The sequence below is a fragment of the Sebastes umbrosus genome, chromosome 14 (genome assembly GCF_015220745.1).
Source record: "Sebastes umbrosus isolate fSebUmb1 chromosome 14, fSebUmb1.pri, whole genome shotgun sequence".
Classification (NCBI taxonomy): domain Eukaryota; kingdom Metazoa; phylum Chordata; class Actinopteri; order Perciformes; family Sebastidae; genus Sebastes; species Sebastes umbrosus.
The window spans coordinates 17747092-17773801 of NC_051282.1; the positions used below are offsets into that span (position 1 = coordinate 17747092).

At 39.2% G+C, this 26710-nt stretch overlaps 2 protein-coding genes across 2 annotated transcripts; both read right to left on the bottom strand.

The window, feature by feature from the left end:
- Positions 1 to 4883: 4883 nt before the first annotated feature.
- On the bottom strand, positions 4884 to 11575 carry LOC119502305 (3 beta-hydroxysteroid dehydrogenase type 7-like). The gene is made up of 2 exons (XM_037793187.1): positions 11441 to 11575; positions 4884 to 5761 (listed from the first exon to the last, which is right to left on the bottom strand). The coding sequence occupies exon 2, from the start codon at positions 5745 to 5747 to the stop codon at positions 5343 to 5345; it is 405 nt and encodes a 134-aa protein (XP_037649115.1). The 5' UTR covers positions 5748 to 5761; positions 11441 to 11575; the 3' UTR covers positions 4884 to 5342.
- Positions 11576 to 12902: 1327 nt separating this feature from the next.
- Positions 12903 to 26292, bottom strand: LOC119502304 (3 beta-hydroxysteroid dehydrogenase type 7-like). Its single transcript, XM_037793186.1, is given in 7 exon segments — positions 12903 to 13429; positions 13431 to 13705; positions 14878 to 15040; positions 16255 to 16354; positions 17822 to 17930; positions 22344 to 22499; positions 26015 to 26292. Coding segments are annotated over 7 exon segments (1089 nt in total). The 5' UTR covers positions 26163 to 26292; the 3' UTR covers positions 12903 to 13291.
- Between the last annotated feature and the right edge of the window lie 418 nt (positions 26293 to 26710).

Here is a 26710-nt window from a genome sequence, read left to right on the forward strand (position 1 = left end):
AAATCAAATACTTTGTCAAATCATTGAAAATTGTAAATAATAATAATAATAATAAATAAATAAACACACACATCTGTATTGTTGTTATTGTCCCAATCTTGATTTATTAATGTTCCTATAAAAATGTAAAACATAAAAATAGCCAAGGAGTTACATAAAAACGAGGGGGAAAAAGACAAACCCAAAGTTAAAACAATGATGGGAGGGGGTACATCAATACAACGTAATAATACAATTTTTAGCTGAATTATCAATCACTGGGATGTTTCACTTTACTGGTATGTTTTTGTTGCACCAGTAGATGGCGACATCCCATTTCATTACAAGCAGTGGTGATCCTTTCGTTGGATTCACACTGAGGCATGCTCACATTAACTTCAACTTTTTTTCTTCTGTTTTGGGGGAGACCATCAGAGGTTCTGTGGGGATTGTGCTTTCCTTTTCATTGTTGTGAGGATTGCCATGGTAAAAACCACAGGAATGACGGGGGCACCGGTCTGGGTATCATCGGATATTCCGTTTTTCCTTTGGAATTCAGAAAGGAAAAAACGTTTTTTTATTTTTTCGTTTTAAACCAAAAACCAGGAAACGGCCGTTTTCCCGTTTTTCGTTTCTGAATCAAAAAATGAAAAACGAACTTCTATAAAAGTGTAACATTATTTAAGCACAGGATCAAAGTAACAGTAGAAGATAAATAGGCTAAATAAATACAAAAATAAGTACATACATAGATATTTTTTTGTTTTCTTCTTTTCATTAACACATGAATGTCTTTTATCCAAAAAGTGTGTGATAAATTACAGGGAGGGTCTCTACAGATGTTATACAACAGGGAGGGTCTCTACAGATGTTATACAGAATGCTCACATAATTGACAATTTTCTCTCTCACACCCTTACTATGGGCTGTTTCTTTATGTCGGCAGGTGAGAAGCACTATGTGGCTAATCCTTTCAACACACCTGACACTTCCACCTGATCCCCTTCACTCCATTAGGAAGACTGTAGCCGAGTAGTTCTACATCATGATAATGATGATTTTTCAACCAGCGATTATGACATTAATGCCAGCTAGACAGAATAAAGCTCTGTCTGTACTGGACTGAAGGCCACTCCATCACTCTAGATACTGTAGATTTAACAGATACCTGCTGTCTTCAGACGGCTGTAAAGAGTCACCCGAGTAAAGGAAAGACTTTCAGTACAGTTCTATTGTCATGACAGACAGAGCTTTATTCTGTCTAGCTGGCATTAATGTCATAACCACTGGTTGAAAAATCAGCCTTATCATGATGTCGAACAAATTAACTAAATTACATATTATACCAAATAGACTAGAAATTATTGAAAAGCCTCATAAACCACCAAACAGAATACAGAAAGTTAGTGATTTCAGTTTTTTAGTGAACTGTTGGATTTATTATGTACAAAAGTGCTTACAATGACCTGAAATAACCTGCTTATAAGGGAAGCTGAAAACTGTTGTATTGTTTCATGATTGCTCAATAACTGTCTCTCAATTATTAACTTCTAAGGGCATAACTCAGGGTGAAGGAATGAAGGACTTGGGGCTGTTCAGTTATTGTTGCACTGTTTTGTTCCTTGAGGAGGTGATTCGGTGACTGTAGATTTCTATATAGTCACATTGTAATAATCTCCGGCAGCATTTGGAGAGGCTTTGAACTACTCAAGGGTGAGGACAGGGGGGAGGCACACGGGACTGCATGTTCTGTTCTTTTCACAAGGTCACGGGAGGATTGAGTCAGACTATTGATATTGTGTAAACCATAAAAACGCTGGATCAGGGATAGCTCGGGGTTCAGACTTCGCGAACTGACCCATGCATTGTATGTTGTCAGGGACACGTTGATTGGATCCAGAATTCTGTAAACTCTGTTATCTTACTTATGCAACATTAATTGTTCGGAATAAATTGTATTATTATGCTTTAACCCGTCTGTTTGGAAAATCTCTTTGTCACACAAGATTAACCAACACGTAACTGTGCCCTGACCTCTTCGAGGTAGAGGGCCGGTTCCTTCAGAACTCAGGCTGATTAATCCTCATATTAGACTATGATGTCTGAAGGTTGGCAAACATGCTGATCAACCATACTTATCTATCATTGACCATGTTTATTGACTTGACTTTTCATCTATAAATGCGTCAAAATTGAAAATTTGACTGAAAAGAAAATCCTTGGGGATTGAGGAGTGGTGACCTCTGACCCCTACGGTGGGTAACGTCACAGAAGGCCCACTCATAAAATGCACTGACTTCACTGGTACCGAATCTCCCTCCAAACTAAATTGTAAAGCTGACGGCCCCTCAATATGAACTGATCAATACAATCAAACTTTATTGTCCACCAGGGTGGATTTTTCTCTTCGGCTCACAAAACACAGAAAACAACAGACAGCAGTTAGTAAAAAACAGAGACAGGTTATGTTACACATTAAAAACAGTTCATGTCAGTGTCTGTGGCTCAGATCTGCTCAGTCACTGTGTTGAGTTAAGAGTATTGATGGCGGGCGCCTGGGTTAGCTCAGTTGGTAGAGCGGGCGTCCATGTATTAAGGCTTGGTCCTGACTGCGGCGGCCCGGGTTCGAATCCGGCCTGTGGCCCTTTCCGCATCCACTCTCTCTCTCCCCACTTTCAAGACTCTATCCACTGTCCTGTCAATAAAAATGGAAAAATGCTCCCAAAAAAATAACTTTAAAAAAAAAAAAAAAAGAGTATTGATGGCATTTGGGATGAAAGACTTTTTAAACACATGTTTAGTTGCCAGAGGGGCTCTATAGCGCCTCCCGACTGGCTGCAGAGAGGATGGGAGCTATCTGCAAGGATGCTCCTCGCTTTCTTCCTCGTCCTTTCTGTAAAAAGTTGAGTCAAGGGCTTTTGGGGTTTACCAACTATTTTGCCTACCATTGACACAATCCTAGACAGTTTATTCTTCTATCTACAGTGTAGGTGACCGTACCAGGCAGGAAGGTTAAAGGTTAAAATCCTCTCAACAATAGTTTTGTACACTAATTCTAAAATCTGCCAGCTGACACCGAGGCCACTAAGTTTCCTTAGAAGATAAAGTCGCTGTGAGCATCTCTTGAAGATATACTCTGTATTTTCAGAGAAGCTCACCTGGGTGTCCAGGACTGTACCGAGGTATTTAAAGTGTTCCACAGTTTCAACATGTTGGCCATCAAGTGAAACTGGCTCTGTGATCAGATGTTGTTTTGTGCAGCACATGATTAATTCTTTCTTCTCAGCCACATTGATTTCTAGCTGGCTAGTGTGACACCGTGTTTGAAGGGCTGTAGTGTGGGCCAGATAGGCAGCTTCACCTAGTGGGCCTGTTTCCTGTAAAAGGCCAACTAAGGCCATGTCATCCACATACTTAAACAGTCTAAAATGTTTCTCATTGATCATAAATTCATTAGTAAAAAGAGAGAATAGCACAGAGGAAAGAACACAGCCTTGTGGGCAGCCTGTCTGACATGTTCTCCCTGACACAGACCCTCTGATCCACACAACTAACCCTGTGTTGATGTTGAGATGAAGGAGCCTTTTCAGGAGAATATGTGTCTTCATTGAGTTAAAAGCTGAGCTAAAATTCACAAATAAAGCTCTGGCATAACCTTTAGGATGCATAAGGTGTTTTGTGGACGGTGTTAAGCAGTCAGCACAGCGTCGTCTGGGACTCTGTCGCTCTTATTTAAGCGAACTGGAGCAGATCTAGCTTAGTCACCACTGTGCTGGTCAGGTGGCTGGCAAGAACTCGTTCCATGGTTTTACACAATATGGAGGTTATTGCGATGGGCCAAAGATCATTTGGCTTACTTGCACCTGGCTTTTTTAGCACAGGCCTAATTATTGTGAATTTCCATGATTTTGGCACAGTGTAGGTGTCTAGGATATATAATTAATTAGGCTTTTTTAGGTACAGTATGTATTTATTTAGCCTATTTATCTTCTACTGTTACCTCGATCATGTGCTTAAATAATGTTACACTTTTATAATATGACCACACTATCTTCTTGGCTTTTATTTTGACATGTTTGCCTTCACTTCCTGGTCACGTGACTGCCGTTCTCCGCACTTCGATTCAGAAGAGAAAATGACAGAAAGAAACTTGAAGAAACTAAATCGGATCGTTTTTTTAATTTGTTTTTTTTCGTTTTTCGTTTGGAAACAAAAAACAAACAGAGCACCACGTGATTCCATTTTTCGTTTGTGGTTTAAAACGAAAAAACGAAAAACCCACGTGACTTCCGTTCTTCAATTCAAAACGAATAATGAGAAAAGGAATTCGCAAAAACAAACAAACGGCCCGGTTTGGGTTCGTTTTTCATTTTTTGATTCAGAAACGAAAAACGGGAAAACGGCCGTTTCCTGGTTTTTGGTTTAAAACGAAAAAATAAAAAAACGTTTTTTCCTTTCTGAATTCCAAAGGAGAAACGGAATATCCGATGATACCCAGACCGGCACCCAGGGGTGCAGGAACAATGTCAAAGTTACTCTACAAGGGAACTCCCATATATTTTGTCTTACTCATACAACTAATGCTATCCAACTGGTCGTCATAGAGTCTGATGACAAGTTTCCACAAGAGTATAGAGAAAGACTGGGCCCTTTACACTGAGCGTAAACAAACTTCATTGTCTCCATGGAAATCCAGAGGTGGAGAACTCACAGTAACCATGTGGGCATGGTAAGAAAACATATTCACACTGAAACTAAACCAGGTCTCCAGGCTGTACAAACTTTCATTATGATGTCATAATAAACTACGTAAATGACATCATTTATGGAAAGAAAAACAGAAACATGCAGCCTCTCCCTGTGATGTGAATCAAGTGCAAAAGCACGACAAGAAAATGTAGAATATTAAATAATCTTTATTAAACACTTCAAAAATGTAACAAACTAAACATGATACATTTCATCGACAATGTCATAAAAATATTCTTTAGATTATGCAACTTAAAACATTGCTATCAATAATATATATTACTGAAATACAGGTCCATATAAAGTCCAGTAAATGCTTGTAAATTGTGTTTACATTTGTCATAATTTACATAATTACAAATGCTGATGTTACAGCTCTGATGTAGAAATGTTTAATATCTGAATATTACAGCACATTCTCAACAAGAAGCACGATCCCTTGTACCAACTAAACACCAACAAAATTAATTCAATGGAATTTAATAATAAATCATAACAAGGCTATTAAAGTATGTGCTTCATCAGAATAAATTCTTTGATTGTGTTTTCTTCATGACTAAGCTAAGAACGCTAGACAAATAAAACAATGAAAAGATCTTTTTATACTGTAATAATTACAGTTTGCTTTTACTGGGGTCATCCAGAGGAAACGTGTCGACCCATTTCTGTGTGCGGGCGCGACACTGGTCCCAGTCGTACATAGGGCGGTACTGGAAGTGGCGCAGGGCTTTATCTGTGCTGACAGTGAAGGAGGTGCAAGCCACGGCGAAGGTGTAACTGTTCAGTAATGGCGTGTAGTTGTGAAAGGGGCTCAGGATCCAGCGGAGCACGTCATTGAGCATGGCCATGAACCAGAACACCGGTAAGGGTATGTAGAATTTTCTGAAGTTAAATGTGGAGAGGAACAGCATGTTGAAGTCCTTGTAGTTCTTGTAGGGTGAGTCGTCGTAGCAGAAGAAAGATTCACCTCCGACTGTCTGCGGGCGCTCTCTCAGGGTTCGGGCTGCGAGTACATGCATCCAGGCCACGTTGCCTAGAAACACAGACAAGTGGGTGAATACCACATCGAATGATTGAAGATGTACTCAAAACATTTACCTTAAAATGTACTCAAGTGCCGAAAAGGAAAAGTAGTTGTTTTACCCTTCACATGTTATTAGGAGCTGAATTCATGGCCTACACCAAATACAGTATGAGGCTGAGAGATAGAACTAAGATATAACTACTTTTAAATAAGAGGAAAAGCAGTCAGTCTGAAGAATGATTTCTGTCACGGCCAAATTATTGATGAATGAACATGTACCTGGTATATATGTAAGTTATCATTTTAGAGAAAAAAAAATCCCACAACGTTTCATGCCATCAACCAAAGTTGAATATCAAATAATAATCTCCCCTTTAAAGGGACTATTTGTAACTTTCAGAAATGCTTCTTAACAGCGACACCTGTGGCCGTGAAATCAACGAAAGTCAGCGTCGGGCTCGCGCTTGCTCGCTCTCAATATACAGTGGAGGAAATAAGTATTTGATCCCTTGCCGATTTTGTAAGTTTGCCCACTTACGAAGAAAAGAACGGTCTATAATTTTAATGGTAGGTATATTTTAACAGTGAGAGACAGAATATAAAAAAAAAATCCCGAAAATCACATCATATAAAAGTTATAAATTGATTTGTATTTTATTGTGGGAAATAAGTATTTGATCCCCTAGCAACCAACAACAATTCTGTCCCCCACAGACCGGTTAGATTAGTCCTCTCGCTTTAAGAAAGTACTCCGAATCTCAACTCGTGACCTGTATAAAAGACAACTGTCTCAACTCATTACCTGTATAAAAGACACCTGTCCACAATCAGATTCCAACCTCTCCACCATGGGCAAGACCAAAGGGCTGTCTAAGGACGTCAGGGACAAGATTGTAGACCTGCACAAGACTGGAATCGGCCACAAGACCATCAGCAAGCAGCTTTGTGAGAAGTAGACAACTGTTGGTGCCATTATTCGGAAATGGAAGAAACACAAAATGACCATCAATCGCCCTCGGTCTGGGGCTCCACGCAAGATCTCGTCTCGTGGGGTATCGATGATCATGAGAAAGGTGAGGGATCAGCCCAGAACTACACGGGAGGAACTTCTTAATGATCGCAAGACAGCTGGGACCACAATCACCAAGAAAACCATTGGTAACACACTACACCGTAACGGATTAAAATCCTGCAGCGCCCGCAATGTCCCCCTGCTCAAGAAGGAACATGTACAGGCCCGTCTGTTTGCCAGTGAACACCTGAATGATTCAGAGAAGGCTTGGGAGAAGGTGATGTGGTCAGATGAGACCAAAATCAAGCTCTCTGGCATCAACTCAACTCGCCGTGTTTGGAGGAAGAGAAATGCTGACTATAACCCCAAGAACACCATCCCCACCATCAAGCATGGAGGTGGAAACATTATGTTTTGGGGGTGTTTCTCTGCTACGGGGACAGGACGACTTCACCGCATCGAAGGGAGGATGGACGGGGCCATGTACCTTGAAATGTTGGGCGACAACCTCCTTCCCTCAGCCAGGACACTGAAAATGAGACGTGGATGGGTCTTCCAGCACGACAATGACCCAAAACATACGGCCAAGGCAGCAAAGGAGTGGCTCAAGAAGAAGCACATTAAGGTCATGGAGTGACCTAGCCAGTCTCCGGACCTTAATTCCATATCAAATCTGTGGAGGGAGCTGAAGCTTCGAGTTGCCAAGCGACAGCCTCGAAACCTTAAGGATTTGGAGATGATCTGCAAAAAGGAGTGGACCAAAATCCCCCCTGAGATGTGCGCAAACCTGGTGACCAACTACAAGAAACGTCTGACCTCTGTGCTTGCCAACAACGTTTCTCCACCAAGTACTGAGTCATGTTTTGCTAGGGGATCAAATACTTATTTCCCACAATCAAATGCAAATCAATTTTTAACTTTTATATGATGTGATTTTCTGGATTTTTTTTTTATATTCTGTCTCTCACTGTTAAAATATACCTACCATTAAAATTATAGACCGTTCTTTTCTTTGTAAGTGGGCAAACTTACAAAATCGGCAAGGGATCAAATACTTATTTCCTCCACTGTACCTGAACGAGCATCACTCAAAACAGTGAGGCGACACAAGTCAGCTAAAACCACAATATCACTCTATATTTCAGCTGCTTGGCAGTAATGTTAGCTGACCAGACGAAGGTCTCTCCATGAACATGATTTAGATCTGATCCTAGTGTTGGCTTTTGTGCAGGCTGAGGCAGCGGGGCTCTCCAGCGTGTGAGAGAGCAGAGGAGACACCGGCACCCGGTCGGTAACGAGAAGACAACGTAAATCTCTGTAGAGCTCCGTCACTTCACAAGACACGGAAAACCTCTGTTGGTCTGGAGGAGCTGCAGCAGTTATTTCTGCACAAACGTCCCCTGTACATTCACTAGATATTCTCAGAGCTAAACTAACTCTTCTGCAGTGTGTAGTGAGCGCGCGTTCACGTCTAGAGGTGGAGCGAGCTGAGCTGTCTGAGTGAAGGCGAGCAGGCAGAGGAGGAGGGTACAGCGGCTACACGCGAACGCGCATATGCGAGCGCGCATGTGTGACGACCTGCTACATTTATGCGCATACAAAGTTACAACTAAAACTTAACTAGTGAAATAAACAACTAATATTTCCCTATACATCAAAAATGTACGTAAGTAAAACACTTGAGTAAATGTGCGTAGTTGCTTCACAGCTGTGACCACAGATATCTACAGTGTCTAATAATAGTGAACATGCATCCTCAATAGCTAAGATTTATCAACTTCTTATGTTCCAGTTGTGTAACATCAGCATCTGTTAGGGTGCTGTTACTCATGCTCACATGCACTATTGCTAATTTGGTCATGAACAACAGCCGATGAACCGTGAGTGAATAACAAAAACACATCAGCACTGAAACCAGCATGTTGAGACTTGTTTAAAAATGTCATCATCACATTTATTCAATGATGTGCTCATACTGCTGTATATATTTACGTTGTGCTGATACTCTTAATAAGGTATTGTTATCACCATGGACAGATTGCCCAACTGGGCACAGGCCCAGGGACTTAACAGGTACAGGTGCCCAACAGATTAGGGGGCCGCTGAGCCAGCGCGTCTGTTTGAAGTTACAGCTAACATTTATTGTTGGGAAGTCACAAAGAGAGACGAAACTACCAAAAAGAGATGCAAAACTACCACAGAGATAAAAAACTACCACAGAGAGAGGGAATACTACCAAATAGAGACACAAAACCCCAAAAATAAATACAAAATGATCACAGAGACGTAAAATTACCAAAAAGAGACACAAAACTACAACAGAGATGAAAAAGAGAGACGTAAAATTACCAAAAAGGGACGTAAAACTACCAAAAACAGATGGAAAACTACAACAGAGATGCAAAACTACCAAAGAGAGATGCAAAACTATCACAGAGACGCAAAACTACCACAGAGAGAGGGTAAACTATCAAAGAGAGACAGAAAACTACCACAGAGATGCAAAACTACCAAAAAGAGATGGAAAACTACCAAAAAGAGACACAAAACTACTACAGAGATGGGAAAACTACCAAAAAGGGATACAAAACTATCCCACAGAGATGAAAAACTACCAAAGAGAGATGCAAAACTACCACAGAGACGCAAAACAACCAAAGAGAGATGCAAAACTACCACAGAGATGAAAAACTACCAAAGAGAGACAGGTAACTACCAAAAAGGGATGCCAAACTACCGAAAAGAGACACAACACTACCACAGAGACGCAAAACTACCAAAGAGAGATGGAAAACTACCAAAAAGAGATGCAAAACTAACAAAGAGACAAAAAACTACCACAGATATGAAAAACTACCAAAGAGAGACGGAACCCTACCAAAAAGGGACGCCAAACAACCACAACATTTCTTGTTGAGAAGTCATAGAGAGACACAAAACTACCAAAAAGAGATGCAAAACTAACACAGAGAGAGGGAATACTACCAAAAAGAGACATAAAACTACCAAAAAGAAATGCAAAATTATCACAGATATGTAAAACTACCAAAAACAGACACAAAACTACCACAGTTGCAAAACTACCAAAAAGAAATGCAAAAGTATCACAGACGTGAAACTACCAAAAAGAGACACAAAACTACCAGAGAGACGCAAAACTACCAAAGAGAGATGTAAAACTACCATAAAGAGATGCAAAACTACCACAGATATGAAAAACTACCACAGAGACGCAAAACAACCAAAGAGAGATGCAAAACTACCACAGAGATGAAAAACTACCAAAGAGAGGCGGAAAACTACCAAAAAGTGACGCCGTACTACCAAAAAGAGATGGTAAACTACCAAGAAGAGACACAAAACTACCACAGAGATGCAAAACTACCAACGAGAGTCGCAAAACTACCATAAAGAGATGCAAAACTACCACCGAGATGCAAAACTACCAAAAAGAGATGCAAAACTACCAAAGAGATGAAAAACTACAAAAGAGAGACGAAAAAACTACCAAAAAGGGAGGCCAAGCAACCAGTTACACAAAACTACCACAGAGATGCAAAACTACCAAAGAGAGACGGAAAACTACCAAAAAGTGACGCCGTACTACCAAAAAGAGATGGTAAACTACCAAGAAGAGACACAAAACTACCAAAGAGAGTCGCAAAACTACCATAAAGAGATGCAAAACTACCACAGAGATGCAAAACTACCAAAAAGAGATGCAAAACTACCAAAGAGATGAAAAACTACAAAAGAGAGATGAAAAACTACTAAAAAGGGAGGCCAAGCAACCAGTGACACAAAACTACCACAGAGATGCAAAACTACCAAAGAGAGACGGAAAACTACCAAATAGAGACAAAAAAGTACCACTAATATGCAAAACTACCAAAGTGAGATGCAAAACTAAGAAAAAGAAATCCAAAACTAACAAAGAGACGTAAACCTAACAGACGAAAAACGACCAAAGAGACACAAAAGGACCACGAAAAGACGCAAAACTACCAAAGAAATGCAAAACTACCAAAAAGGGACGCAAATCTACAGCAGAGATGCAAAACTACCGCAGAGATGCAAAAACAACCAAAAAGAGACACAAAACTACCACAGAGACATACAACTACCACAAAAAAACACAAAACAACCAAAAGAGACGCAAAACAGGGGCCCATTGTCTCATAATCTGTCCATTAACATCACAACTAAGACATATGGATTAGATTATCCCTACTGCTCATGTTCATCGTGTTGTACAATTTGTGTTTTTAGCTCATTGACTAGCAGCTGTTTAGAGAATCAGATCTTTTTTATTATTATTGTCTGGACTGGCAAAACAGCAGAATACTGTAGAATGTCTACACTGTACTGTAAAATCTACATCACTTCCTGTGAAATGCAAAGGAAGTGCATAACAACTGTACTTCTGCTTTCTGGAGTGAACATAAGTCATGCTAGGCTTTTAACTGGTTCTCCTTTGCACTTTAGCTTAGTTGCCTTTGCTTTCAGAGTTAAAAATACACCAGAGGTTTGTTAGTGTTGCTTTACTGAGATCTTCGTGTTCCCTAGAGAACATAGGCCATCGAATAAAGCCCTCCACCCTCTCCGGTCTTTTGTTTTGGTTAACTGTGACGTGTCTTTAAAGTTGTGATTATGACTCACACAAACTGTAATTTTACCTGCATAGACCCGTCCATGTTCAGAGTCTTCTGGGATCCCCCCGATGATCCAGCCTCCTGTTTTTTACCAAACTTGTAGAAGTCTTTAATTAGCTGGTGGCCCTCACCGTAGATCCCCGTCGGCCTCAGAGAACACGTGTATAAACACTTTCCACCTTTCACCTGGACAGGAGACAAAACCAGGATTCAGTTTTGGGAAATCAGACGGGAGGCATACGCATATAAAAATATAAACCCAGAGCGGTCAAAGGGTAGATGTTTGTGGATTTTGATGGTAAACAGCAGGAGTGACACCACAGCAAAGCCACAAGGGGATGGTCCAGCATTGTGTGGCAAAGTTGCTCAAGAAATTCCCTCATAATGTTTTTTTCAGGCTCTCCAGCCTCAGATTGTGTTACCCAGTCTTAACCCTTGTGCCTCACTTTAAAAAAGCTGCTCCGATGAGGAGAAGACAAAAATGTCAATGATTAGCAACAACATTGATTGTGATGCATTTTTATTTTGTGCAAGAAAACCAAGAAAATAGCATGTATTTGCCCCATAGATCAAACATGAGAAAATGGCTCAATCTGGTGAAATATTGTAAAAAAAAAAAAAATGTTGAGGCTCTAGATTGAAAGCCTGATATAATAGAATTAGGGCTGTCAAAGTTAGCGCGATAATAATGCATTAACACAAATTCGTTTTAAAGCCACAAAATTTCTTTAACACATTAACGCAATTGATATTTTGGAGGTTGTAGTGGGCTTATTCCATTGGTACCAACCATGTCATCCTAGCTTGTCACGAAGGAGGATAAATAACGCTCCAGATTTACACTAAATTGTGGCCAGGAAAAACTGGAATGACTATTTTCAAAGGGGTCCCTTGACCTCTGACCTCCAGATATGTGAATGAAAATTGGTTCTATGGGTACCCACGAGTCTCCCCTTTACAGACATGCCCACTTTATGATAATCACGTGCAGTTTGGGCAAGTCGTAGTCAAGTCAGTACACTGACACACTGACAGCTGTTGTTGCCCGATGGGCTTGAGTTTGCCATGTTATGATTTGAGCATATTTTTTTATGCTAAATGTCTCCATGGAAATCCAGAGGTGGAGAACTCACAGTAACCATGTGGGCATGGTAAGAAAACATATTCACACTGAAACTAAACCAGGTCTCCAGGCTGTACAAACTTTCATTATGATGTCATAATAAACTACGTAAATGACATCATTTATGGAAAGAAAAACAGGAAAATGCAGACTCTCCCTGTGATGTGAATGAAGTGCAAAAGCACAACAAGAAAATGTAGAATATTAAATAATCTTTATTAAAAATTTAACAAACTAAACATGATACATTTCATAGATAATATCATAAAAATATTCTTTAAATTATGCAACTTAAAACATTGCTATCAATAATATATATTACTGAAATACAGGTCCATATAAAGTCCAGTAAATGCTTGTAAATTGTGTTTACATTTGTCATAATTTACATAATTACAAATGCTGATGTTACAGCTCTGATGTAGAAATGTTTAATATCTGAATATTACAGCACATTCTCAACAAGAAGCACGATCCCTTGTACCAACTAAACACCAACAAAATTAATTCAATGGAATTTAATAATAAATCATAACAAGGCTATTAAAGTATGTGCTTCATCAGAATAAATTCTTTGATTGTGTTTTCTTCATGACTAAGCTAAGAACGCTAGACAAATAAAACAATGAAAAGATCTTTTTATACTGTGAATACAGTTTGCTTTTAATAGCTGATTATTCCTTTACGCTGTATATCCGGAGTCCTGCATGTCTACCTAGCAGCTTCTGATGCGTGTTGTAGTTGAGGTCACATCAGGAGGCTTTGGGGTCATCCACAGAGAATGTGTCGACCCATTTCTGTGTGCGGGCGCGACACTGGTCCCAGTCGTACAGAGGGCGGTACTGGAAGTGGCGCAGGGCTTTGTCTGTGCTGACAGTGAAGGAGGTGCAAAACCACGGCGAAGGTGTAACTGTTCAGCAACGGTGTGTAGTTATGAAAGGGGCTCAGTATCCAGCGGAGCACATCATTGAGCATGGCCAGGAACCACAACACCGGAAAGGGTATGCGGACTCTTCTGAAGTTAAATGTGGAGAGGAACAGCATGTTGAAGTCCTCGTAGTTCTTGTAGGGTGAGTCATCGTAGCAGAAGAAAGATTCACCTCCGACTGTCTGCGGGCGCTCTCTCAGGGCTCGGGCTGCGAGTACATGCATCCAGGCCACGTTGCCTAGAAACACAGACAAGTGGGTGAATACCACATTTAATGATGGCCAAATACAGTATGAGGCTGAGAGATAGAACTAAAATAGAACTACTTTCAATTCAGAGGAAAAGCAGTCAGTCTGAAGAATGATTTCTGTCAAGGCCAAATTATTGATGAATGAAGATGTACCTGGTATATGTAAGTTATAATTTTAGAGAAATTCTAGTTGTGTAACATCAGCATCTGTTAGGGTGCTGTTACTCATGCTCACATGCACTATTACTAATTTGGTCATGAACAACAGCCGATGAACCGTGAGTGAATAACAAAAACACATCAGCACTGAAACCAGCATGTTGAGGCTGGTTTAAAAATGGTCATCATCACATTTATTCAATGATGTACTCATACTGCTGTATATATGTATGTGGTGCTGATACTCTTAATAAGGTGTTGTTATCACCATCGACAGATTACTGAGCGGGCCAACTGGGCACAGAGCTTCTGTTTGAAGTTACTGCTGACATTTCTTGTTGGGAAGTCACAAAGAGACGCCAAACTACCAAAAAGAGACGCCAAACTACCAAAAGGAGATGCAAAACTACCACAGAGATGCAAAACTACTAAATGGAGACACAAAACTACCACAGAGAGACGGGAAAAATACCAAAAGGGACACAAAACTACCAGGGAGGTGCAAAACTACATGAACATCACAACCAAGACATATGGATTGGAGTATCCCTACTGCTCATGTTCATCATGTTGTACCATTTGTGTTTTTAGCTCATTGACTAGCAGCTGTTTAGAGAATCAGAGCTTTTTTATTATTATTGTCTTGACTGGCAAAACAGTAGAATACTGTAAAATGTCTACACTATACTGTAAAATCTACATCACTTCCTGTGAAATGCAAAGGAAGTGCATAACAACTGTACTTCTGCTTTCAGGACTGAACATAAGTCATGCTAGACTTTTAACTGGTTCTCCTTTGCACTTTAGCTTAGTTGCTTTTGCTTTCAGAGTTAAAAATACACCATAGGTTTATTAGAAGTCTTGCTTTACTGAGATCTTCGTGTTCCCTAGAGAACATAGGCCATCGAATAAAGCCCTCCACCCTCTCCGGTCTTTTGTTTTGGTTAACTGTGACGTGTCTTTAAAGTTGTGATTATGACTCACACAAACTGTAATTTTACCTGCATAGACCCGTCCATGTTCAGAGTCTTCTGGGATCCCCCCGACGATCATGCCTCCTCTATTTACACCCAACTTGTAGAAGTCTTTAATTAGCTCGTGGCCCTCGCCGTAGATCCCCGTCGGCCTCAGAGAACACGTGTATAAACACTTTCCACCCTTCACCTGGACAGGAGACAAAACCAGGATTCAGTGTTGGGAAATCAGACGGGAGGCATACGAATATAAAAATATAAACCCAGAGCCGTCAAAGGGTAGAAGTTTATGGATTTTGATGGTAAACAGCAGGAGTGACACCACAGCAAAGCCACAAGGGGATGGTCCAGCATTGTGTGGCAAAGTTGCTCAAGAAATTCATGAGAAAATGTCTCAATCTGGTGGAAAATAGTACATAGTATAGTACATAATAGTACAATTTTGAGGCTCTAGATTAAAAGCCTGATATAATAGAGTGCATGATTTTATGCTGTAATGCCTGTGGGGTCATAAATTGTGGTTTTAATGGGTTTCAATTGGGACATTTTTGTCCTTGTGTGTATTTTGGCTACACAGTTTGTTATAGACGTATTATAGGAGCTGAGGTTGAACTTCCACAGTTAAAAAAAAAAACTCAAACCTTTGCCAAAATGTATTCCACATGCGTAAACACAGCCCAAATTAAAAATTAAAAAAACTAAAATGTCCATTCTGAGATGCAAGGGTTAAGCTAAGATATAATACAGTATAAAAACCTGATATTCAGCATTATAGTACTCATTAATATTCAATAATAAACATTAATACACGTATCTGGATGCCAATGAACATTTTTTTTCTATTCTGCATCTGCAGCTTTTATGAATCCCATTACATCATTATGGTTTTATGATTATTTCAACACTATTTTGTTTTGTTTTCTCAGTGTTTACAGGTAAAATGTGCTTTTAATAACTCTGCCAATTAAACCACAACATAGATGTGTGATGGAATTTTCTATCTATTCCTCTCTCCTTGGTCGGGAGGTCAGAGTGTTTCTCAGGGTCCCTCTGTTGACATTATTGGGTTGGATTCCTGTCTAGGGGCGCCACCGTTATCTGTATAGCTGTGTCTGAAGTAGGGACCATAGAGCCAGTCGCTGGGGCAACCAGGGTCAGAGATGCCAGAGGAACCGAGTAAGTCAAAACATGATAAGGGTAAAACACTGAGCACCAGGGAGAACGGGCAGAGTTGTGAGGCCTTCATGCAGAGAGCACATCAATGGTGGAGACCTGACAATTCAACTTGATCAAGCTTCAATAAATTTCATTTGTAAGACATCAACAGCTCCGGGGCCTCATCCTTCCTGTTGACTGAGTTAACCTGAGTATCAGAAATTCCACAACAAATTGAACATAAAGTACCTTTGTGCCGTTAGCTTCCAACACGATTTTCTCGGCCTTTGCCTTGCTCTTGGGATAGGCCATAATGTGTTTCACTTTGTAAGGTGTGTCTTCATTGCCCCTGTAGAGAAAGAGTTAAACAGTCAGAGCAGAAGAAAGTATGCAGGTGGTGTTTTCTTGACCTTGCCATATGTATGAGAGGAATGTGTTTAAATACCAAATAGACAGAGAAGGAACTGGAGCAGAGCGAGGGAGAGCAGACCAATGCTCACTCTTGTGAAATAGAGAATGACAAATATTGTTCTGAGCTCCAGCTGTAGTCCTGCACTATATGTGCAAACACACACATAAACAGACACACGTGCAAACAAGCACACACATGGACAGCCAAATGTGCAAACAAACACACACCATCTGGAAGAATGTCGTGACCGATGCTCAAAGCAGATGGACGCTGGAAGTTTGCCACGGCAAGTCTTTTTGTAAATCACCTGCCTTTCTACATCTTTTACCGTTCATACACTTTTATCTTAATCCAATTACTACTAATCATGTATATTTTGATTTACCGTAATGCTAACCATCTTTCAAAGAATCTGTTGGTGTTTCCAGTCAGCAGCTGGCTCCATTGATTTTTATACAGTGTGAAAATAAAACATAAAACTTGCTAGAGACGGTAACCCATCACAGTAAGGTTCATGTATGTATCTATTTTTGTTAAACTCACTGTATTGTTGCGTGGTTAATAGATTCAAACTCAAATCAATCTGCAAACAGCATAACCATGTCATTGATTATGTTGACTTAAATCTCCACATATTGATTTTCATTATTGGAAAATATCTAAAAAAAACTATGACTGTCACAGGCTTCATTGAAGTAGGAAAAACACTCACAGAGTGCTCAACCAAGAAGGACTAGAGGATTATTTTAATAATAAAACATATATATTCTTGATCTTGCATCTGCATCCAGATCTGCAACAAAACACGTATAGTAAAAAAACAAATAATTTAAAAAACACAACGCCTGGAGACAGAATAACTGAGTGAAGTCATCATGCCGCTCTGACTCACATGAGAGTGAGCTCTCTGTTTGTCAGCTCTGTTTTCACCGTTGCACGAATGTTTTTGTTTTCTGTGCATCCTTCCACCATTACTCAGGAAAGACTGGAGACCGCAGGCCTATATTTACATATTATCATGGCAGCTGGTGAGGCATGTTTTGACTTAAAGCTGCAGACATGTTGCTTGCTGTACGGCATGTCTGACATACCAGACGGTCTCGTGCAAAACATTACGGAGGGACAGTGTGACAGTAAGATAGCGAGTGAGTCTTTAAATGCCTCTTGATTATTCAAGGAGGGTGCTGGATCATATCACGATTATATTTATTCAGAACAGGCCTACGTGTTTTCCATGGTAGTGCATTCAAGAGAGAAAAAAAGAGGAAGGATACAAGATAGTGACCGCAGACACGTAGCTACAAGAGCTAAAGCATTTCTAAAAACGAGAGTGAAAGTGCAACCATGTGTACTCGGTGAGGAAAACAAACAAGTAAACACAGAATGATGTTTTTTTAGCTTCACCTGATGAAGTCGTCTCCGTCGACGTTGGGGCCAATCACCTCCATGCTGCTGGTGTAGACCAGGCACTGGATGCCACACTCTACACAGGCCTTGATCACGTTCTCCGTCCCTGAGGAGAGAAAACGTTTTCATTAGAGAGATGGAGGATGCTGGGGTTGGATGGATCAGATTGCGTTTTATTGGGTAATCCTCCACAGCCAGAGGAATGACTCACAGTTGGGGTTTCTTCAGTGTGTCTGCAGACAGACATATTTTTTAAGTTTTAAATCACGATGAAAGTCTGGAAATCATAATTGGACACATGAGGAGAGGTTCAACAGCAAAAGAATTCAAAAGAGAGATCCAAATGTGCCTGATAGGAAGAAAACATGTTTGTCTGAAACCTGGTCTCTATTATGTAACAGTGGGACGGGCGACGGAAAGAAATATGGCCAAGTGGAGGAAATAACAACTCTCTTTATTGTGTTTAAACTTTTTATGGTCTTTCCAGTTTTCCATATTCAGATTTTTTAGCCTCAAGTTGAACTGCACAGTTATATCTGGTCCAGTTTGGCTAATATGTTTAAAGAATGATAACTCATGGTTTGCACTTGAACTTGCTATCTTGAGTGTGAAGGAAATATTATTGCAGCTACAACTTTATCTAAAATTGCAAAAACTGCGTACATTTTATATCATTGCACTCATTCTTTTAATATTAAGGTGAAGAGACGCTTAGTTGCCTAATTAATCCAGTGCCACTTCAACTATGCCTGCGCCAAAGTGGACTTTCCCAAAAGCTTAAAAACAAAATGCAGGTAGCGCAGAATAATGTTATCAGATACATGCTCAATGCTAATCTCAGCACACATACTGGACCAGTAGAGATGAAGCAAGTTGGATTATTAGCTGTTGAAGATCGAGTTAACCCATTTCATTGTGTCTGCAGCAGAGATTTTTAATTTCCTTTTGTGGAAATGTTCTCTGGGCTTGCCAAAGCACAAATGTGTCAAACAGTTGGACTGAAAAGTGAGTTTTTCTTATCATACTAGTCTTTGGGCACATGATGGGACTACAGTTTTTGCAGTAGACTCCATATTATTTTAGGAAAAAACAGTAGTCCCATGTGTCCAAATACTAGATATAGTATGTTAAGAAAATGGCTGTATCTCAGAAACTACAAGGAGCCCAATCAAGTATTTGGTATCTATGAACTCATAACAAGTTGAATATCAAAGAGATGCACGAAGTGTGCAGTGTAAACAAAAGATTTCATATGGAGAACATTTTAAAAATGTTAGCGTTTTTCCTCATTTCTAAAAAAAATCCTGACTTTGACTATAAATATAGTGATGAATTATTCTGACTGAATAAATGTGATTTTTCGTGTGATCTAAAGATTTTGAAGTTGTACTATTAGCTACTTGCCCAAAGTATGTGTGTACCAAATTTCACGACTTTTGACCAATCAGAACAAAAGTTGTGTACATTTTTCCTTATCATACCAAATATAGTCTTTCGGCAACAACTGAAACTTAATCATATGTTTCATACAGTTCATAAAAGGGCCCCAGAATATATGAACCGTCAAACTGACGTGGTTGGAAGCCAACATGACTGCAACACAAGAGTAAGCATTATGCCATGCAGTGTTTCTTGTGTTAAAAGTAAAATAACTTTTAACGAATTTCTATTTATTTTCCACTCACTAAGTTACTGTTATTATTATTATTATTATTATTATTATTATTATTATTATTATTAGTCATATTTTGTCAGTTTGTTTGGCAGTTTCTCCTTGCTATTATTTAATTTAATTTTAGTGACCGTTTTACAGACCGTTGCTATGTATAACAGACCGTTGCTATGGACGCAGTTCTGATGTCGGACTCTGGAGGACCATTTTTGTGTCAATTTATTGATTTCTTTATTTCTTTGTCATTGTTGTGAAATAAACCCATTCAGGGCGTCCTCCGCTCGGCATCAGGGTGTGGCATCACCCTGTCTGGGTTTATTTCACAACAATGAACCGCTAACTTTACATCTTCCCTTACTTATTTAATTATTTATTTAATTTTTCTTCTCTTTTCTTTGTATAAATATTGCTTTGGGATTTATGATTGTGCTGTGGCATGCACTTTGATCTTGGTCATAGGTATTAGGTAATGGAGTTATTTTGTATCTTGGAGAACAAAATGCATGTATTGTTTACCTGAGGCAATAAATAAAAAGTTAAAAATATTAAATTAAACTAAAATTCCTATACTGGAACAACCTGCAGCTGCATAAACAAAGCCAAACAAAGGCCATTTTTAAAAGAAAAGTTAAGGTGGATTTATGTGGAATGCTGATGGTGCACTTTTAAGGACCTCTTTGGAAATAGGTGTTTTTAATAAGTGCTATCCTCTGGTGTCAAGATACTCTTTTGAGTTGTTGTGCTTTTAAATTCCTATGAATGTTATTAGAAAATACACAAATGTGTGACCTTGTCTGACGTCTATCTGATTTATTTCTCCTTTTAAAGAGGGAGGGAAGTCTCCCTGATGGAAACTTTTCAATATTTGACTACTAAACAAACCAGATAAGAGTCAACAGCTGTGTTAGCGGCTCTTTGAAGTCCACCACTAAGTACAAGAATATGTTCCACCATCCAAAAGCAATGATCTGCTCAGTACAAGTGATTAGATAAAATCAAGGTACAGCAACCATCTGTCTTCAGGAGTGCCGTCTTTGAAGATCTGAGGCCACACGCTGGCTCACAAGAGGCTTAAAGGTCAGAGACTTTAACATCATCAGTAAAATAAACTGGAAACTGTCCTGCACTTGGCAATTCTTACTGGGAGGAACAGGGAGTTTTTCTCTAGGACTGAAGAACAGGGAGTTAACATGAAATCCCTTTGAGACCAACAAGGGGGGAATAATATCAAATTCTTGTAATATTTCTCACTGAAGGAATCTAGACCGAACCACCCTCACTATAAAAATCACTTGCTCGGTTCCTCGGCTTTACACAGACGGACAGACAACATTGAATCCTGCTGTTGTACATTAGTACAGTATTAAATCTTATATACGTAGCTGAGGAAGTTCTGGCAAAACATGAACAACTTCCAGACAAATATGAGTAACTCAAGCAACTGTAGGAGGTCTGTTGTACTACGAACATAAACCCAGACACTGAATAATATGTAAACCGTTTTCATCACTTGCTCCATTAATGTGAACAATATCCTCAGTCGGAATTTAGATTATATTATTTGAATCAATTAAATACCAATTTTTATTTTCATCAAAAGCATCTGAAATGCTGCTATCAACTCCCTCGCTCACGTAAAGCTCATGGCCACAGAGGTCTATGAAAGTACGCTATAGTATTTCTGGACAGATGTTTTAAAGGATAAGGTTCACGACATTTTATATTTTTCTTATTATCAACAAATCCCATGAAAATACCAAAACCAAAACAATAAATTTGTCCTACTAACAAGTATTGTCTATGTCCCCAAAGCCTGATAGATCTTATTCCTCTGTGTCACAGAGCTCCATTGTAACTCTTTGGTCATTTTTGAGGCTGTTTGTGTTGTAGTTATATTGTATTATACAGAAAGTTATTCATATTGTTTTGTTTAAGGCTGTGACATCATCATAATATAAAGTCTATGAGCTGAGCGGGGAAACACTGATTTTTTGGCGTATGCACCAGGTGAGCTATTCTCATTGGAATGAATAAAAAATCCAGTTCTTATTATACATCCATGGTCCCGATGTAGTCTTTTCTTTTTGTCTGGCACTCAGACATTATTCAGGGAAACCACCAGCTAATAAAACCTCTGCTCGTGACACACACACTCTCTCAAAGAACCCTACACCATCTCACAGACTTAACCCACAACAAGTCTTCAGCTGTATTTATGGACGCACTATTATTACCATGTTCCCAAAAAGGGAGAGGGAAATTTTGTAGGTCTGTTAGGAAAAACTCCTGGCTCACATTCAAGATAAGGCCAATATTGGTATTTTGTGCTAAAAACTGCTTATGGATTATATATAATATATTTCCTTCTTTTTTTTTTGTTGGTGTAGTCACGAGAGTTGGATTCATGTCAGGCTGAAAAAAGCCCATCATGTGACACTTAAACTCCCCCACTGAAACCCAAACTAATAGGGTTAAGCAGTTGAGAGCAGGATGACCAACCATGCATAGTCAATGGAAGGAGAAACTCTGCCACATTAGATCTTTAAAGGAACCATTCATTTACGAAATATGCAATGAAAACTAGTCCAGGTCTGAGTATGAAATGGGCAACCCGACTGTCTAACAATGGCCATATTGTCTCAATATTCAGCACAACTTAATTAAGGCCAACATTTTTTAAACCATGGGCGAAGTCACGTCCTTGAAAATCCTCCAGAACAGGAGAAGGCGTGGGTTTCCTCTGTTTTCTGGTTTCCCCACAGTAAAACATTCATAAAACTGAATCAGTCATTGATGTTTCCTCCCCGTCCCTTTTCCTTGCCATCATTCAGACCCCTGAAGTCTCACCTGTGACGTTGACAGAGACGATGAGGCTCTCTGGGACTTTGTGCCAAACGTCCACTAAGCTGGCTGTGTGGATGACGACATCGGCGCTGCGGGACGCCTCCAACACACTGCTGTAGTCTGTGATGTCTCCCTGAATGACCACCACCTTTGTTCGCTCTGAGGGAGAAACAGGAAGACATTAATTCAAAACTGTGTGGTACTGTATCTGATCCTGGATCAGGGATGATTTCCTAAGAACTCTACAAAGGCTGGGAAGAATTTAATCACTTTGTTTAGTCACAGTTTTCACTCTTCATTTGGATGGCGAGCACTTCTGTTGTGGAAACTGCTCAGACCCCCCTCATTGTCAATCTACCGAGGAAAGCCATCCATCCTCTGAATGCTCTAGGTCTCTAGTTTGTCGCTGTAAAGTTTCATGAGGCTGTGATTATCCTAGAGGTCACTAAAGGTCATTTTATACAGTGTGGTCAAGTTAAAAAAAATGGTCTCACTAAAATGAAATGTCTCCTATGGGGACTAACAACATCACACAGGAATACAGTTGGGCTCATTGGATCCACAAGAGTCTCAGCTTTACAGTGGTACCCAATTTATGCAATTCCAATACGGTTTAGAGACCCCAGTATGCAGAAATATTCAAATACACCATTTTTAGAATAGGCGAAAATAACACATTTATACTGCATGCAAAAAAACTGCATGTGATTATCATATAGTGGGCATGTCTGTAAAGGGGAGACTCGTGGGTACCCATAGAACCCATTTCATTCACATATCTTGAGGTCAGAGGTCAAGAGACTTCTTTGAAAATGGCCATGCCAGTTTTTTGCCTAACTTTGGAGCGTTATTTAGCCCCCTTCCCAACAAGCAAACTTGATGGTATAGATTCTTTAGGTTTTCTAGTTTCATATGATACCAGTAACATCACTCTAGCTCTAAAACTAAGCCTGCTACAGCCTCTGAAAAAAAGTAAAGTAATTTGCAGATTATCTACATCATCTTTCATCCTCCTTCTGTCATTATAAACGTAATTTATTGCAATTGACAAACAATTAAAGATTTAATTTGATGGTTCAGGGGGAGAAATTCCTCAGTATTTGAGGGGATAACCGCAATTCCCTCAAGCGCCTGAGGTGAAACAGTGTCTGCCTTGAGTTAATATACAGCATCCAGATCAGTCACTACTTGAAGCTGTCCACCCTCTCAGCCGAGGACCCGTTGATATCAAAGGGGAAATATAATGAAAAACTCACTTTTGCAGTGCTTGTGCTCATACATTTGGGTATCTGGAGTGTCTACCAACCCACAAACTGTGAAATAAGACAACCCAGTCAGTTTTTTGTGGGCTGACTAGATCAGAAAACGTGATTCAACAAGCCATTCAGATCTGGCTCCTCTTCCTATGTCACATGCAGGCTCATTAGAATATACCGCCCACAGCTTGAGAACTACCTTTGCAAAGGTGCACCATATTTACCATACAAAACAGAACAGACTGGGCTTTTTCAGGAGGGGGTCTTAAAGAGACAGGCGCTAAAACGGAGCATTTCAGAAAGAGGGTGAATACAGGTATCATCAGACAGACAGTATGAGAAAAATAATGTGTTTTTTGAACATTAAAGCCTGTAAACATGTTCTAGTAGAAACCCTAAATACAAGTATGAACCTGGAAATGAGCATGATATGTCCTCTTTGAAGGGGGCGTAGTTCCTTCCCTGCTTCTTAAATAAATATCATCATAAATATCATCATCTCGCCCAACTTGCCGTGGTTGAGCGCATTGCTGACAGAGATGAGGGGAAAAAAGCGTGCCGTTGTCGACTTATAAAAATGCCTTCTCACCAGGAAAACAAACACTGCTTCGGTTTTAATTAACTTGATTGAGGTTGTTTTCTTTCACAGGAAGAAAGAAGTCTGAACATGTGAGAGGCAGATAGCAAGTTAGGTCACAAGATAGAAAGTGAACCACCTCAGGTGACAACTCCTGCTTCCAGGTAAAACACAGTACCTGTGTTGTAACGCCTGGCGTTGGCGGTGTCAGTTACAGGTTGTGAAAGAGAAGCGTCAAAGAATTTATGACATCTTTATCCTGGCACAGGAAAAGTGAGGGAGTTGGCTATCCTGGATTCACATCCAAGCTGTCGTCTCTGCCGGTTGACCCAGTGACCAAACAGCATGTGAGGGAAATTATGTGTTGTTTCCATATAGAGACACAGAATCCAGCTAAACGCCCATCACCTCCTCTCATAACAGAAACCTAATGTTCTGTTATTTATCATTCATTCAGTTGACAAGTGTTTGTTACCTGCTGACTAAGATCAAATAAACTTGCCTTCATTTCAGATGGGAATAATTAACTCAATTAGTATCTACAGTAATATAATACAGCCTACGGTCAGGCTATTTATCAAAGGGAGGTTTAATCAGTAGGCCTATCACAGTAAGCCAAAGTCTCACATACTACATAGGGCTGTCCCGAATACAATTTTTTGGGCTGAGAAATAACTAAGAAAAAGCATTTGAATGCTGATTTGAAGGTCGATTTCCATAGCAACGGTCGAAGTTTCAAAGTATTCAGGTCAGCCCTACTATAGACCTTTTCAAACTACAACATAAACATTATAAATTGGCCTCTTTGTATTTCCTGCCATAGATCAAAGTGGTATTCCTTAAGATCTCAGTCCTGGTTGATTTACAATTTCTATTTGAGTGAAAACAAGTTACTATCTATCTATCTATCCATCCATCCATCCATCCATCCATCCATCCATCTATCTATCTATCTATCTATCTATCTATCTATCTATCTATTCATCTATCTATCTATCTATTCATCTATCTATCTATTTATCTATTCATCTATCTATCTATTCATCTATCTATCTATCTATCTATTCATCTATCTATCTATTTATCTATTCATCTATCTATCTATTTATCTATTCATCTATCTATCTATTCATCTATCTATCTATCCATCTATCTATCTATCTATCTATTCATCTATCTATCTATTTATCTATTCATCTATCTATCTATTCATCTATCTATCTATTTATCTATTCATCTATCTATCTATTCATCTATCTATCTCTCTATCCATCTATCTATCTATCTATCTATCTATTCATCTATCTATCTATTTATCTATTCATCTATCTATCTATTTATCTATTCATCTATCTATCTATTCATCTATCTATCTATTTATCTATTCATCTATCTATCTATTCATCTATCTATCTATCTATCTATCTATCTATCTATCTATCTATCTATTCATCTATCTATCTATCTATCTATCTATCTATCTATCTATCTATTCATCTATCTATCTATCTATCTATCTATCTATCTATCTATCTATCTATCTATCTATAATTACTGCAGTAGTTGACAGCAAGTAAATTTGAACCAAAGCTGTTGCCCTAGCAACAACATAATGTCAAAGTAAAAGAGTCTGATGTAATGAGGAACCAGGCAAATAAACACTAAATAAAATCCTAAAATTACACCACAAACAAGCAGAAATAGATACGATATGATGTTGTTAACCGTGCAGTTATAAAGCCTGAAATTAATTCAAAACAAGAGCTTGAAAGAGTGACTACGCCGAGGTAACGTTAAATTAGCAGATTCTTAAATGGAGTCTGGTGCATTAATCCTCTTACCTGTGCTGAGTTCGTTTAAACTCGAGTCTATGTGTTTGTCAAACACCCGGATCTCTGCCAGTTCATCCTCCTTCTCCAGTAAAACCCGCAGCAGATGCCTGCCGAGGAAGCCGCAGCCTCCGGTGACCAGATAAACGGGACCAGACATGCTGAGTGTGGAGCAGAGAACTGGACTGATGGTGACTGTCACTTCTCTCTGTGAGCACTGAGCTCTGCAGGCTGCAGCAGCACCAACACACCACCAGACACAGGAGGAGGAGAGCTGGGAGCTTTTTCTTTTTTTGTTAACCCTTTATTGATACACTGTAAAAAAAGAAAAAAGTGAAAAAGCCAGAAAATGTCTGTTAAAAAACGGAAAAATACTGTCCATTAATTAACATAAATAAACTGTAAAAAAAAAAAAAGTCATTATCTTTATATAATTAGCCTTTATTACTGTAATTTTACAAGAAATATTTTACTTTTAACATATATTTATTGTTAGAATAGTCATACACCGTAAATCTAAGACTATTTACATATAAATCACAAATAAAACATGTAATTTTACGTTGCAAAAGCCCAAATTTGTATTTTAGGATATATTATGTTGTTTAGTGGTGTATTGTTCATCTTTCTGGCCAATCGTAAACGACATAATCATACATTTGCAACAACTGCAGTGGAGGTTAAGGGTTGTAAATCTTTTATTTATAT